Source organism: Parasteatoda tepidariorum, chromosome 11 (genome assembly GCF_982258835.1).
Source record: "Parasteatoda tepidariorum strain Cologne lab strain chromosome 11, Ptep-v5.0, whole genome shotgun sequence".
NCBI lineage: Eukaryota > Metazoa > Arthropoda > Arachnida > Araneae > Theridiidae > Parasteatoda > Parasteatoda tepidariorum.
The window spans coordinates 3954906-3972460 of NC_141765.1; the positions used below are offsets into that span (position 1 = coordinate 3954906).

The 17555-nt window shown below is 30.2% G+C and overlaps 2 protein-coding genes and 1 long non-coding RNA gene across 4 annotated transcripts in view; 2 read left to right on the top strand and 1 right to left on the bottom strand.

The window, feature by feature from the left end:
- Positions 1 to 11114, top strand: part of LOC147801188 (uncharacterized) — a 62400-nt gene extending 51286 nt beyond the window's left edge. Inside the window, exon 3 of the long non-coding RNA XR_015430564.1 lies at positions 10987 to 11114. This is a non-coding gene — a long non-coding RNA (uncharacterized LOC147801188). The remainder of the gene's footprint in view (positions 1 to 10986) is intronic.
- The window catches only part of LOC107446622 (transient receptor potential-gamma protein-like), a 341741-nt gene that overhangs the window by 182785 nt on the left and 141401 nt on the right, over positions 1 to 17555 (bottom strand). The gene's annotated exons all lie outside the window — the stretch shown is intronic.
- LOC122270492 (uncharacterized) lies at positions 14452 to 16500 on the top strand. Its single transcript, XM_087155028.1, has 2 exons — positions 14452 to 14521; positions 14700 to 16500. The coding sequence occupies exon 2, from the start codon at positions 14784 to 14786 to the stop codon at positions 15111 to 15113; it is 330 nt and encodes a 109-aa protein (XP_087011154.1). The 5' UTR covers positions 14452 to 14521; positions 14700 to 14783; the 3' UTR covers positions 15114 to 16500.

Below are 17555 nucleotides of genomic sequence, written 5' to 3' on the forward strand. Positions count from 1 at the left end.
AAAAATACATCGCATTTTCAGATATAGCTATCAACTTTCTAGCTAAGATATTTTATTTGAAAAGTTCTATTCTACCTGTTCGATGTTCTAAAAGTTCTATTCTAAGCGTTTCTATTCTAAAACAGAACACTTATTTTCTTCGCTTTTATGCATTATACTTAGTTTTAATGAGATTAGCAAAAAAAAGCATAAAGGAAGTATGATAGAAAATATTTTACCAAACAAGGGTTGAGCACAGGCCAAAAATTTAAAAACAAATTTGAGATTCATTTTTAAAAAGAAAAAAATCTTAAAGCTTTTTTAAATGCATATCAATTTATGAACATTTAAAATTATTGGATAAAATCCAATAAATTTATAAGTAGAATCACAATATTCTATGTATCGTCAAAAATAATTTGTTATGAGAAGTTTTTGAATTAAATTTGCCAACATTGAAAATAAGAGAAAAATTAGCGTAAAATATGAAGCTCAAAATAAGTTTGAACAAGAGAACTTAAATAAATAAATAGACATTACATCCTTTCTACGCATTGAATTTTGGGTCTGGAACCACCCAAATTGCATCTTAGTATTTAAAAATCTGATCAAAAACTGTTCAAATGGGTTCTCTATTGCCTCATTGAACATATTCATTGATATTGGTCAAAAATGAATAATTCCACCCCCCAGAAATAGGACATTTGAAGTTGGTCCCTTCTTAAAACTAGGGAGATGTTTGATCGATGAATATTTCTTATCAAAACTATGGATGCGATATTCCTAACATTTCTTAATAACAAGATTCTTAACATGATCTTTCATAAATTTTTTATTAAAATTAACAATTAGATGGTATTTTTGCTTGTTTTAAAATTCTAAATATCTTTTTAAGGCCCGAGTTTTAAATAATGGAAGATAAAGCGATCTTAAAAATATTTTGCTCAGAAAAAAATAAACCCATTTTAACATATTTAAATTAGCATATTTTTTTTTAAAAAATTCTATGGATTTCACTTAATTATTCTTTTTTGAAGACTTATAGTTGTTTCTTGAAGAAAGAGGAATTTTTATTTTTTGCAAAAATTCAACATCGTAAATCATCCTATACTATGCTAAAAAAGCATAGTGAAGGTCATTATTTTTTTAATTTATTTCTTCAGATTCAGCCATGAAACAAAATCCACTATACAATAAAAAAATTTGCATAAATTTATTTAAAATTGCTTAGCACCTTTACATAGCAGTACTTGGTCGTTTTACAATAGGAGCAACACTTACAGCGCCATCTAAAACTTTTTCAATCCTTCCTTTCAACATTCATTTTCAAAAGATGAAAGGATTTTCCGTACAAGATTTTTCAATGTAGGTATTTACACCTCTCTGGTTGAGCAGTATCCCGCCAAACCCTCTGTAGCCTGGAGGTAGTGGGTTAGAAACCCGCCGTAACCCTGGATTCACGTTCTTTCTCTGAATTGTGCTGCCTGTTTTTCTACTTGACAAAGGCATCTAAGCCGTACTAGTGTAATTGATTACACAAGCCAGCATATGTAGGAGCAACAATAAATTTACCTAATGTTATTCTATTTTTGGAGATTTTGTTCTGATTAACGATTAAGAATGTCTCAGTAGAGTTAGAATGGTTGTTCTTATATCTGAGATAATATACTTCTTTGTAAATATACAATGAAAGCGCCTGTAATACTACTAAAAAATTCTTGGTTATTTAAATTTACTAAGGAAGTGTTTTTAAAAAAGTTTAATCCTCTAATGCTACTTGAAAAAAAAAACTGTGTGAATTACTAGAAAAACTTGTGGAATCCCAGTTTCCAAGATATTCTCTAATAATACTACAGCTTTTTTTTTCTTCAGTGTCGACTCCAAAAAAAAGATGTTTATATTCCATAAAACTCTCCATAATGTTACACAGAGAGAAAAAAATGTGGTCAAAACTACCAAAATAAGGTAAAATTTACCATTTCTCTGGCTCCAAAAAGCTCGGCAGTTTATACTGAAACGCTTCGATAATGATTTTGGTAAAATTAGCCAAAAAAAGCACAGTTCTTTAATGCGCCATAACATTTATTAAATGCGGTAAAATTTGGTAGTTTTATCCTGGTATCTAATTGAATAATTTTAAAAACCAAAATTTCCTGCACACTGTTACCCTATGAGTAGAAAAATTAAGAAATGAATGATTTAAATGCCGTAAGTTTTGGTTTTATTAACCAGAATTATGAGTTTCTTTTACCAGAAATGTGAGTACCATACAGTACGACAAATTTTACCAAAATTTCCTTCTCTGTGCTTCAAAATTTCCTTCGTCCCCCGACCTCACCTTTCTTACTATTTTGCATTCTAATTAAAATTTTTGTCCAACGAGACTAAAAACAATTTTATTTTTACAAAGACAATCACTTTTGAATAGCATGTACACCGAAAACAAATCACAAAGTTTTATTTTTTAAGTGATAAAATTATGCTAAACGTTCTCCGATTTATTGAACGTTTTGACTCAAAAGAAAATTTTATTAATTCAAAGTAAATCGTTTTGCTAATTACTTTTGGCTCCATTTAAATTATCAAATTTATGAATATTTCCGTTCATAAATATGTTTGCAAGATTCAAACCTAAAGAAAAAATTATTTTTCATAGTTTTTTAATTTAAAAGAGCAACGAAATAGTATTTTTACGTATTTGAAAGGCAGAAATATTATACGAATTGAAAAGAAATCACTAGTGAGAAAGAAAAGGATTTTAAAAATCTCCTTTCATCATACAATAGATTTCAGAACATATATTTTCAGGAAATAATTATTTAAATAATGTGAAAGAATTGTTCTTTCAGACATATAATTAAGACTTTACGTGAAGGAAATTATTTTATTTAATAGATTCACGAAATCCTCCTTCACTTTATGAACAACTGAATATACTTTTTTTAAGAAAAAGAATAGGATATAAAAATTAAAATGAGGTAAAAATCCAGTCATCACTTGTACATTTTTTACCAAAAAAAAAAATAACTTTAAATACTTTTCTGAGGCACTTTGGACGATTTTCTTAGAGAATGATTCTTAGGAATTTTTTTTTCCATATTTGCATTAAAAAAATTATGTGCAGTGTTCAAATAAATGATGCCAGCAAAGTAAAATTAAGAATAATGAAGAGAAAATTAATAAATAAAGCAATCAGTGGTCCCGAGAAATATTGATTAAAATTATAGTCGAACAAAGAATAATTAACATTCTACTTATGCAATGCATTAATAAAAGTTACATTGCACATTGTCAAATGTTCTAATAAAATTAATTTGCATTTTTCTTATTTCGCGTATTTAAAGTCAATGATATAAATGCATTGCATGTAAAAAAAAATTATCACCATATTTTGCCATATAAATGAAATAAATAAATGAAATTGTTTAATCCTATAATTTGAAGTTTAATCATGGACATGTAACAAAATAAAATAAACTTTGAATCTTCCCTTATTTTGATATACAATGGAAAATGACTTATGAGACAAACACATAGAAACAACGATATTTTTGAAAGTATTTATCACCGTTTTAATCACACAATGGGGAAGATAAGTACTTATATAATTAAATCATTACTCACACAAAAACTATAAAATAAAGTTATTTTACCTCACACGATTTATGGAATTAATAGGTATTTCAAATTTGGCATTAGTTCCTCTTTTTCTCTCTCCTGAAAGTCGAATTTTTTATCCCATTACCTTATCAGGACGAATATTAAGTTTACTTAGAATTACGTTAAGAATTACTTATTTTCGGATGTGAAGCTTTGTCTATCCTATTTTTTTTTTAATCAACATTAATTATACGCCAATGCATTCCAAGAGCTCTTTGCAAGACCTTTTTTTAACAGAAATTTGAGATTGGCATCAAAGAATTGAGAACATCAAAGAACTTATTTGCAACGAGCCAAGCTTTAAATGATGTCAATATCGATAATATTAGCTTCTTGAATAAAAGTCTAACGTTTTTTTATTTTTTTTATTTGTAGATGAAAAATATTTTTTCTTGATTTTCAATTAAATTTATTTCTTTTTATCACCAATGGCCCTCCCTCTTGGTTCAGAGTCTTTATTTTTCACTCTTTCATGCAAATGGGATGCTGCAGTGTATAATCGCAATTAGCAACTTCTTACCCCGATCGCAACATACTCACTCATCTTCCAAATAGTATCCTGCATAACAATATAAGCACTTTATTGCAGGCACGTACAATCTGAGTTTAATTCCTACACGGTAAAAAAAAAAAACTTTTTTCTGGACTTTCTCCATATATTTGACAGTTTCAAGATATTTTGTTGACAAGCGATTTTTCACCCTAGTCAGGGTTCGGTAGTTCAAATTCTAGTTTTTTCCATATAGCTTTGCTTACCGTAGGATAACTTTACCTTTCCCGAATCATCATCAAAAAACTTCACTGGCTTCAAAAATATACAGATGGAAATAAAATTCGCCATGCTTCAAGGGTTTAGAAATAAGCGCCCATTCTCAAGACTTGCCAGACGTGAATGAGAAGAAACAAAATTGATTTGAAACAAAGTTATTGAGCTTGGCCAGAGGATACTCTGAGTGCTCTTTGTTCGCCAAGTTATTCCCTTTTGTTACTTCACGTCCGGAAAGTCTTGAGAATGGGTGCCTAATTGTGAATGCTTATCGACTTTCATTTCTCTCTGCATATTTTTGAAACCAATGATATTTTTTAATCAAGTAAGTGAAATTATAGATTTTTTTAATTTATTGGGTTACCGGGGGATGTAAGTGCACCCTCTTGACATCTTGTGAATGTCCATGCCAATATGATTTGTCTCTGTTTTATTATTGTCTTTCTTTAATGCCTTTTTGCATTTTATGCAACTATTCAATTTTGGTAATTACTGTACTGGTTGTATTTTTTTAATAAAACAGTTTAATAAATAACTGCTTGCGAGAGGTGCTAAAATTAAAAGAGTCTAAAGGGCTTAAAACCAAAATTAAGGTATTTATGGAATATAATTTTTAAGGCATCCCTCAGTATTGAATTAAAACAGAAATATATCTTTCTGCATAATTCTTCATATTTTGAGCTAATAAATAATAAATGTAAAATTATAAATGTAAATAGTAAATAATAATAGTAAATGTAAAATTGAACTCCTAAATAAAACTTCTTTCGATATTTTTTTTTTTAGTGTTTACTCAATTTATGTTGAAAAATGAACATCGCATTGATAGAGTTTTTGTGGTAGTGGCAGCCGGTTGATCGAAAAATTATTAAAATTCATTAAAATAAGCGAAACTTTAATCCTGGAAAAAATTCAACTTGCAACGTAGAACTAATTTTTCAAATCTTATCATTTTAAAATATAATTTTTTCATTTAAAAGAATGAGAAAAAATATTTTATATAGGTGAAAGAAAAATTTGTTCTCAGAAACCTTTTAGTAAGTTTTTGCACAGATGTTATGAATAAAATACGGTTTAAACAGCTTTTATTTTTAACTATATATTACTTTATCTTTAGTTTTGCAAAAGGTTAATGTTTATTTATTTTAACTCATGACCAAGCAATTTATAAGTTTTTTGTATTATCTCATCGTAATTGCGACCATTATAATAATGCAACGTTTTCCATAAATTTATGTTATGCCTTCAATTTTCAATAAAGAAACCTCGTGATTTTCCTCTAACTAAGTATGTTTCATTGCGTTATTATTCATGTGCGTATGATTTTATCCCTCTTGGGAGTGACGAGCCAAATCTATTCCCATCAGAGTTCACAAAATGAATTTAATAAATAAATTAAATTACTCAGAGTATCCGTACCGTATGTGACAGAGAAATAGGATTTTTTTCAATAGCAACTTAATGAGTTATTGTACTTACAGCAGTTATTTTTCAAAATGAGCTGATTTTTCCTATTAAATGTATTTATCTAATCTATAATTGTTATATTTTTTTATGAGTTGTACGAACACTCTTTTAGATTACATTATAAGTGAAATACTATTAGATTATTTTTCGATCGAAGAAAGCGATTAAACATAATTTTTCTTTATTTCTAATGGCAGGGCAAAAATAAAAATAAATGAACAGGAAGAGAAGCAAACAATAAATTGACCGAAGTCATAAGTTCTCTGGCCTTCCAATAAAACCCAGTCTCGGAGTCGCCCCTAAGGACTGCACAGGTGTCTATTCATAGGGGTATTAGAGTTACAGAGGGGGGGGGGGCTTGAGAAGATCCGGTGAAGGTGATCTGCAAAGCAATCATGTCCGGTTAGTAGACGGAATTGGGCCACAGCGTGCCGACGTGGACGCTAGGAACCCTCAAAAGATCTTCAGCTTTCCAGCGCTCCGATTTTACTTTGTCATTTATTTTTTCACTGAATTGCCCTTTTAAAGTTTGTTTTAAATAAAGCTTCACAGAATGAAAAGAAACTCGATTGAAGAAGCCCTTTTTTGCCAGGGCATCTTCTTGCTCGTTTCCAAAGAGGTCGCAGTGGCCCGGCAGCCACTGGAAAATCACACGTTTCTGCTTTTGACACAGTTCTTGTAGATGTTGCCGACACTGGGTGATTTCATTTGTGGCAACCTGTCCAGCTGAACTGATCGCCTGAATTGCGGCTTGGGAGTCAGATAAAATTGCAAAATTTATCTTCAAAGGTTATAAAGTGCTTAAGAGCAATGCGAATGGCTTCAACTTCACCATCGAAGGCAGTTCGGTGCTTCTCAGCGGAGGCATAAAAGGAGAATAAGTTCGAGAAAACCCCTGCAGGTTATCATAAAAAGAGCCATCTGTGTATAAGCGCAAACACTCCGGTTCTGGGTACCTCTTGTCAATAGTTTCTAAAGCATAAAACCTTAGAAATTCTGGAGAGTTGTCTTTCTTGAGAAGCCTGACAGAAAGACTCAGGTTTGTTTCGACTTGAACCAAATCCAGTGGATTCGGAGGCTTTCCAATCTCTACAATGTCAGTTGGCAAATCAAAATTCTACCTGAGGTCCCGAACAAATTGAACAAAGCCTTTTTGAGTTTTTAGCTTTTTTACACTTAATAAAGAATATCAATTTTAGAAGTGATTCACTTTTAAATTAAAACTTTCAGAAAAAGAGACGTTTGACATTGCATCTTATTTATCACAGGCAGATAATAATGCTGTTATATAAATTTCTAAAATGTATAAAACAAAAGCTTTCCTCATTTAAGATATTTTATTTTATTTTATAACCGTCGTTGAACAGCAGATCCAATTTTCGGATTTACGACTACTAATGTTCAACTCCGTAGCCTTGTAATTTTAAACCCACTGTAGAACACAAGGGAACTACTGGATCAAGTAATAGGAGAAATTTGATGGAACTAACCCGCATTTGTGTTACATGGAGAGGAAGACCACGAGAACCTCCCAGGGTTAGTCAGACGGCAAGGGGACTCTAACCCATGATTTGTCTACCACTGAGGATATTTCACGTCAGCACTGAGGTTGTGCAACCCGGATGCGGAATTCTTATCGACCAACCATCTCTGGGATTCGGACCCGGCTAACCTCATTGGAAGGTGAACGCTCTATCTCCTGAGCCATCACGTCTCATTTAAGATATAAAAAGAAAAAAACAAATGCATAAACTAGAGAATAGAGAAATTTCGAAAATGACAAAAAAATATGCGCCATGAAAAAGTTTATAAAAGCTCTCCTAACATTAGTAATCTCTCCAAATCTTAAACAAGCAGTACTAAAAATAATAAGAATTTCCTATAGAAGAATGGATTTTTATAAATGAATTAGCAAAGTCAGTAAATTTGGTTAACAAAAAATTGAAAAACTAAGTATTAACTCTAATTATTGTAAATTATTAGTTGTAAATTTTATCTTTAAGCTCAACTTTATATATAATTGACTGAAGATGAAAGATCTGTCAATATTTTTAAAAGCAGCTTGCTTTCTTCATTTTCAATGCTGACATTACTAATTACTAAGTCCGATTACTTGAAGTTAAAAATTTTATTCTAATGAAAGATGCTACCTTGAAACAGTAAAAATGTAGAATACTTGAAAAAAACTATAATGAAACTAAATGCTTTAAATTTTGATTACTCCAATATGTTTTTTTTTTTTTTTTTGACTATGTGATGGAAGCCGAAGTATGGAAAAATGAATGTAATACATGCCAAACAGACAATGGTGATAAATTAATTAAAAGGAGATGCATGCTCATAAACACCACTCTGAACCATATATTATTTACCACAGATATACTCATCTAGAGCATATCTATGGTAATATTCATACTGTTAAACTATTATATTACAGATACCAAAAGGTGAAGCCGCGAGATGTCTTGTATTTTCTAACCGTCGTTGAACAGCTGACCCAATTTTTTGGGCTTATGACTGCTTATGCTCAACTTCGTAGTCTTTTAATTTTAAACCTAATCCAGAAGACAACGGAACTCCTGGATCATGTATTGAGAGAAATTTGCCTTCGTTGAGGACTTTTTGATGGAACCAAGCTACATTTGCGTTACATAGAGAGGAAAACTACGAAAGCCTCCCACGGTTAACCTGACGGCAAGGGGACTCTAACCCATGATATATACCACTCTACCACTGAGGATATTTTACGTCTGCACTGTGGTCCGCGGGAGTCGGGTGCCGTATACACCAGCCATCGCTGGGATTTGAACCTGGTCCACCTCATTGGAAGGCGAAAGCTCCTGAGCCACCTCTCAATCTTGTATTTATTACTATTCTATTGGTATTCAGAAAGGTTTCAAGGTCGGTCTTCAAAAACGTTTTCAGTCCCCAACTATCAGAGTTTGCAATTTGTCCGAAAGTTCTTGCATGATTTTGAAAAAAATGCTTGTAAAAAGAATGAAAAGGGTATTCATTCCCTTTTGTACGTGTTTTCAGCAGTTGCTGTTGTAAATAGTAAATATTGATCCCAGATAAATATAAAAAAAGAAATAGCAATTGAGATTTGTTCCACGATTTTAAAAGTTATGCAATGGACCTCTCCACTAAAAGAATTTACAATATAAGTATGGATGCCAATTTATATTTAAATTTTCCCTTTTACATGGTTTTCCAAAATCAAACCAACAAATGGACTTGTCATCTTTTGTAACTTAGTGAATTAACTGTTTACCGAGTTAATAACCAACACATTTGTCGCAACTTTTTTCCAAATCTAGAAGAACACACAGAAACAAGCAGAGCTCGTTAAGAGCAGTTGTTCCAATATTAACAAAAGTGAATATTTACAAAGAAAACAACTAAAACTCGTCTTTCAATCAAGAGAATCACGAACCACAGATTATTAAGTCACGTTGAGTGAGAAGAGATTTGTCCCGTTAAGAGATTGCATGCTACTGTAACGGGAATCATTTTCACGTCTTACTCTTGAATTAATTAATGAAATAATTATTTTACACTTAGCATCTTTTGTGGTTGTTTTTCAAGGGGACTTCGAAGCCTACATGGGTTAGTTGCAATTTTAACCCTCTCATGTTCCCTGATGCTTTTTATTACATCTCCAAATTTTTCCACTGAATTTTGGAATATCTTGTAATCTTAATCCATAGTTTCCGTTTCGTAGTCTAACATAGAACAGAACATATAAAGTTGACTACTCCGGTAATTTAACCTCCCGTCTAAGTTGACCTCGTCAAAAGAATAAATCTAGAATAAAAAAGGAGCAAAACTTCTGCATTTTTTCAAATGTCTATCTTATGTGTTGACAGGGGAAATAGATCAAATTTTTCGAATAATGTTCATGAATACTATACTCTCTTAAAATGAAAGAGTGATTTCCCCTACTCAAATTGAAATTGTTTTAACTCAACTTGAGTGAAATACACTCTTATTTGAGCGAAATTCTCGCTTTGCGTTTACTCAAACTTGAGTGGTATTTATTGAAGCAATATTTGAGTGCTTTCAGCTCAAACTCGAGTGATTTATTTATTATTTAATTGCGTGCGAGCTATAAGCTGGAATTTCTATCGTTTTATTTTAAAAAGCAAACGATAATAAATCTAAATGAAATTGCTATGTTCCGTAATCTAAATAGATTATGTCTTCGCTTTTATTTTACGTTTAATTTGTTTCTGGAGAATATTTCACTTAATATTTTGAATTAAGAAGAATTAAAACAACTTTTAGTTCACAGCGGTATTTCTGAAGAAGAGGCTGTTTTACTTTTTGGTAAGTAGATATACCTTGTTGTTTGTATTTTTAAAAAACTTTTATTAAGAATATGTTATATGCATATTCCATTGAAATTAGCTGTTTTTCAGCGTTTTTAAATAAAACACTATTCATTTAAATTATTTGTCAAAAAAAACTATTAAAATTGAAAGAGTAAAATGTGGATGATTATGGAATATTAAAAAATCTAATTCCATGCTAGAATCTTTGTCAAAGCATGTGGGAATATATATTATATCTGATAAGAGTTTTAGAATTTTTTCAGATCTCATATTAAAGTTTCAACATTTTATTTTAATATAATAAATTTATATCCATGTTTCAGTTTTTTTGATGTATAATTTCAGTGCAAAACATTTGTGGATAATTAATTTCATATCATTCTATACTTCTTTTATAAAATATATTTACGAAATAATTTACTGTTCACACAGTCTATAATTGCCGTTATTTAAATTGCTTTCCATTTATAAAATTGACTGTCTTTAATTTATGAAAGTTCACATTTGCAAGATCCATTCATTCAAATCTGTATCTTCAGATGTTCGATGCATTTTATTATAAATATATATCATTCAAAGAAAAAGTGGAAAATATTATATTCAAAAATATTAAATAGTATCATAATGTAACGGCTCTTCGGTGTATATATATGCATATACTAATTTCAATATTCATCTGTACTCGTAATTATTATAAAATTTGATATGAATTAATGCATGTAAGCTATTTTAACGCTATTTTTTACCACGTGCTAAATAACTCCATTTTGTTCTCTTTAACAGCAGTGAACCTATGTCTAGGAGGAGAGCAACATTACCCACGCCATACTGTCACCGATAGCCGTTCATAGGATTAGCCACATACAGCACACAACAGACAACAACGCATACAGAGAGGGAAACATCCATGCCCAGAGCGGGATTCGATCCCGCCGCCACTGGCTTCACAGTCAGGCACGCTGTTCGCTAACCCACCTGACCAGTAAACTCCATTTATAGATTCCCTGTATTTTATATAATTTATTAAAATTAATTTTGTTCTTATATTCCAGTTCTCACTTAGTATTCAGATTCAGAATAAGTTCCCTTCAGAATGTGTAGTAAGATTTCCTGGTGTAAGCATATTTAATAGATTTTCCTATAAATGTGAAGGGGCAAAACTGTAAATGTGCCACTTCTCTAGGTTTTTAATAGTATAGTTATTTAGGTTATAGGTATAGTTTTTTAATAGTATACATAAGGGAAATATTTCGTGACCGAAGGATTACCACTACGGTTAAATCATATGATACATATGATTGAGACAGCAGAGACTCCTTTTTTTAAAATTTATTTCGATAACTGAAAACGGATTTACATTCAAGGAGAAACAAGAAAAAACCTGAATGTTGATGAAATTAACTTTGAAATTTGCAATATCATAAATGAATGATACTGCACATCATGATTGAAATATATTCACTTAAATGATGCTAGTTATGAATAAAAAATGATTGAAATTCACACAAATTCAAGTTAAAAGGACCCAATCAAGTAATACTTAAAACCACTCAAACACGAGTGAAAATCACTCAAGTTTGAGGGAAAACGATCCACTCAAGTAATACTGAAAATCGCTCAAACACGAGTTAAAATCACTCAAGTTTGAGTGAAAATGATCCACTCAAGTAATACTGAAAATCACTCAAACACGAGTGAAAATTACTCAAGTTTGATTAAAAAACTTTTCACTTGAGTGTTTTCCATATAACTCTTTCACTTGAGTGTTTTCCATATAACTCTTTCACTTGAGTGATTTTATCTGAAGAAGAGAAGGTCGCTTTTTTCTAGATGAAAGAGTTAAATAGCACTCAAGTAGAGTTATTTTCACTCGTTCATTTTAAGTAAGTACTTAATTCTATAGAATTTTCATAAAAAGAAACTTCTTCTAGGAATATTTTTATGCAATTAAGTTACATATTAAAATTTTCCCGAATTGGCGAATAGTATTTAAAACTAACCTGAATCCTATTGTGAGTTAATTGTGAAAATATTAAGAGGTTTTAAAGGCCAAGAAATTTATTTTGCAAGTAATAAATTTTAAACTGTTCGAATGAATAAAATATTAAGTGTTTTTAATCGTATAAGTTTTGATTGTATTTTAAAAAATTATTCATAATAAACAACATGATGCAAAAAATTGCATTTTTGTTTATTTATATTTTAACATACCAGTTCATTATTATATTCTTATAACAAATTGTAATTCCTCCTAGTAATTAATCGTAAAACAAAATAAATTAATAGGTTAACAAAATTTAATTATATTATTGATTGGTAATTTGAAAACAATAATAAACATAATGACTCAATAAATCCTGTCTAAGTTTACCATAAAAACAACACACCTGCAAGCAATTAACCTAGTCATATATCGCTTTATATGAAACAAATGTCATACATATTTCAATATTATACTACAGACAAATACTACTGGACTAGGTTGCCGTGTTTTAATATAAAATCTCCTGAGATTTCGACAAATTGTAAAAGTTTTGGATATTTTATAATCAAATAAATTGTATTCAATTATTTAAATTAAATTATTTAAAACTAATTATTAAGATCGTATTCAATTTTTGCTAGTTAACTTATTAATTTTATTGGCATATATTTTCACGAAAACTACAATGCTTGCAATTAAGTTTTTGGTCTTTGTCAAACTTTTGAATACGATCAAGCTCTTTTTAAGCGATATTTAATTTTTTATACATCAGAATATAAAATGCTTCATTGCTCTAAAATTCGAACCACTTTTAATTCCCAAATAATGAAAAATTAAAACATTAAGTTGCTGGAATTAACTATACATATTTTCGGATTTTCTCTTTATTATTTTGAACAGGAAAAAAACTATCTGAACTTCTTAGCTAAAACATGTTCTTTTGTCATAAAAAATATCATAAAATACTTTTCACAGAAAGCATGCCACATCTAAAACACGAAAACGCGAGGATTTACATAGTTTTTATCTTGAATTGCGTAATCAGTTTGTCTAGTTGACGTATATTGTTGAGGGTTTATTAAGGAAATATTGGGGCATAAAATCGATAACTTAGGTAAGAAATATCCATAAAACAAGATTACCCGAATACAAATTTTATTGTTCTCCCATTGCATACAAATGAAGCTCTGCATTTAAATAATGCCACAAATCAGGAGTGAAAGAATTTCAGTCGACAGTACTGAAAGTAATTGATTTCGCTGTTATGTAGATTTTCTATTCAATTTATATACATTATTTTATAAGATTCTATGTAAAATTATAATTATCAGGTGATACTATACAGCTGTATTGTTTTTTATCGGATGAAACCGGTTTGCATTTGTTTATGCTCCTCTATCAATTTTTTAACATTGTAATGCAATACGTTGAAAATAAATACAAATCGGAAGTATATAAGCATATAAAAAATCTGCTGAATAAAAACCAATTACATGTAGGGTAAGCCAACCAGTGAAGGAAAATTTCATATATATTGATTAAAAATAAGAATTTGAAGGTTTTTCATTAGATTGATTGCTCACAATAGCTTACTGCCAAACAATAGGAAGTAATCTAGCAATTTTTTGGAATACCTGGTCACATAAACTTCTCTGGAAAAAATTTCGAATTTTTTATTATCTCTGCAACATCTTGTTTCTTTGAAAAAATCAAAAGGTAGGTGTTTGTATTTATATGTTTGAAGTGAAATTAATTGCATGTAATAGTTTTATTTTTCTCACTGTGAAAAGAGAATTCTAAATATAGTTATTGAAGTTACGTTTTTTTTAATTTTTTTTTTAAGCATCATAGCATAATCAAGTACTGAGATAAGGGGGTGTTTATTCACTGGATCACCAAACGATGAAAAACCAGTGAAGGAACAAGTGTTCCTTTTCTGGGTTTTTTCTAAGTTAATGAAAATGAAAGAAAAAGTTTAATTTTCTTGTACCTTTAGTGATGTTTTGCATCAAAAGTATGTTAAAAATACAAAAAACAACAGGCATGTTCCTTTACTGGGCACAGCTTTCCCAGTGAATGAACAGTATGTGTTAGCCAATTTCCGCCCTGCGTCATAGTTATAGGATAGTTCATTTTCACCATTATAAATAAAGCTATTCAACGTTTCGCCTTCTTTTTCTACCCCCTAAAGAGTAATGGTTTCACCCTACTTACTTAAACCGGTTTGGACCGGATGGAAGCATTTTTCAGCCAGCTGCAGACACGTAAACTTCGCCATTTTCATGATTTTTTTCTTGCTGAATATCATTGTAATCGTACGAAAAGGTTTTAAAGGTAAGTTTAAATATTTTTTTCAAATTTTATATTTCAGATATTCTATTAACAGATATCTTATAACGTTTTAAAATTATTTTTACTTTTATTAGTTTTAATTACAAATTTAAACTACTGTCCTAAAAATAGGACGCTGGGCGGATTCGTTAAATTTTCTGATATTTAGTTTATTTCATAGGTGCTCAAGATGTCGCTGAAAAAAGTTTTTAAAATTGCCGAAGAAGCGGTAGAATATCTATTTTCGGAAGAATTATAGTCCGAAATGATTGCTTTGCCACCTGAAGTAGATGAATTAACAGATGAAGAAGACACTAAAACTCTAGACCTATCTGTAAGAGACGTTGTAAATAGTATTGGAATTTCTGTACCTTATGAAAACTATGATGATCATAGAGAGAATGATTTATCAAACAAAAGTAAAAATCGAAGTTGCTCGGAATCAGGATCAAATACACGTAAGAAAGGTAAAAAAGAGTTAATAGCAGATTGGAAAAAAGTTCCGCCAAATTATAATTTTTCTGATAAAAGTAATGCCTTAAAAATAAACTATGAAAAAGCTGTAGGCACTTTAGAAGGTCTATCGCCCGTATAAGTTTTTGTAGAAATTTTGTCTCGGACATATTTGGAGCGCATTTTAATAGAAACAGAAAAATATGCTAAGCAATGAGAAAAAAAGCAAATTTTTCCTTAACAACTGAAGAATAAAAAACATGTCTCGATTTTTTGATTTTATCTGGATATCATACACTATCAAGTGAACGTGACTATTGGTCAGATGAAGATTTAATGGTTCCTATAGCAAAAAACAGATACTTAGAAATAAAATATGTGATTCATTTTGCTCATAATAATGAAACTAAGTACCGAACAAATGACAGAGATTTTAAAATTCGAAAATTAATCACAGAAATCAACGCAAATTTTCAGAAATGGGGAATTTTTGACAAGCATCTATCTATTGATGAAATGATAATTCGATATTACGGTCATCATTACTTCATGCGTTCATTAAAGGTAAACCCATAAGGTTTGGGTATAAGATATGGGCATTATGTGGGAACATTGGCTACTGCTATAATTTTGATTTGTATTGCGGCAAGGAAGTTGTCGATGCTGCTTCTACCGTGGTTCTTTCAAAAGAGCCCTTGGGAACTCGAGTTGTAAAAAAAAAAAAGCTTCAACCAGTTACTGATCCCAATAGTCATATAGTTTACTTTGATAATTTTTTTAATTCCTTTAATTTGTTAGTTGACCTAAGAAAGAGTGGATTTCGAGCAACAGGAACAATAAGAATTGACAGAAAAGAGCATTGTCCCCTTGAAATTGATTCTACTTTCAAAAAGACTAGCCGCGGTTCACATGATTTCTACTTTGACGTGAAAAATAAAATTACTGCGGTAAAATGGAATGATAACAAATGCGTTACACTTGCGACAAATTTTGACATAATAGGGCCACTAACATCTGTTTCAAGGCGCGAGAAAGGAAAAGCTGAACAAAATAAAATCGAGCAGCCATGTCTCGTAAACAATTATAACAAAAACAGATTTAATCATGTAGAACAACAAAACAGAGCCAATCATGTAGATTCTCATGATTGGCTCTTAGAGAAACATACCATAAGAATCCGTGGAAAAAAATGGTATTGAAAAATGTTTACCCGAATTTTAGACATGGCTGGTGTAAATACCTGCACAACACAGTAAATGCAGAAAAAAAGAGTATCAAAGAAATAAGGAGACGTACTGCAATAGCCTATCTAAGAAAAGGCAACACTGGAAAAACCAAGTTACATAATTTCATCTCGAGTGAAGGTAATAGACACTGTTAGACGTTGGCCATAATATCGATAAAAAAGAAAAACGATGTCAAATGCATAATTGTTCGGAAAAATCATTTTGCATGAAATGGGATTCTTTCCAAATTACCATAAATAGTGTGAATAATGTTTAAACTTAATAAAAAATGTCAAATTTAAATGTGTTTAATTTTATTTTGCATTAAATATTAAAGTTCAATTGTTTGGGAACAGAAACGTAATCAAGTAACTAAAAACAAAGGAGAAGTACGAAGAGTTCAAAAACTTCCATATCCGCCCAGCGTCTTATTTATAGGACAGTAATTATCTCGGATCCTAAATTAATGATGCGGAGTTTAATTGCATATTATAATTAATTTAATTGCTTAGAACATAATTTTAAAAGTTTTTAACAAAATTTCAATTTTAATTTAAGTTAGGGGTTAACAGGTTAATATGTTGACACTTTACTTTTCAATTCATGATTACAAAAAAAAAGCTAACATTTTCCAAGTATTTGTAGGTTATAATTTCAAGAATAGACTTGTTTTGAGATATTTGTATGGCATATAAATTCATAAAGAGCATTAAAAAATAACCAAAATTAAGTGTTCCTTTACTGGGAAATTTTGTGTTCCTTCACTGGTAAGAACTGTTCCTTCACTTGGTCTTCTTACTACTTGCTATTTGAACCTCCAAAACTGTAAGACAATATTATGTAAGTTCTCTACAATTTTTTTGCATAATTTTCAGTTAGTAACAAATATGTTGACTCTGTCATTTAACTAAAATTACGAATTTTGAAATTATTAAGATATATAAAAAGGTAAGCGAAGCTTAAGTGGTTAGTTTACCCTACATATGTTTAAATATAAAAGTATTGCATATAAGCTCATGTAATTATTAAAAAACTACAGTGCATCTAATAATTTGATCCAATTATTATGATATACTAATATAATGCTTGATATAATTCTATATTTATATAATATGTCTTCTAATTTCGTCAAATTTATATTGTATATCGTCAATTTAACCAACTGATACACTAACGCAAACAATTGCAAGCCGGTTTCAGTCACATGAATACAATAAAACTGTATAGTATCACCTGATAATTAAGATTTTACATAGAATCTTTAGACCTGGACCTGCTATGACTTCAGATTAAACTTTTTGGTGTCAGATTTTAAATAATTTTCATGCTCTCGAGTTTTAGTTGATAGCATAGGGTAT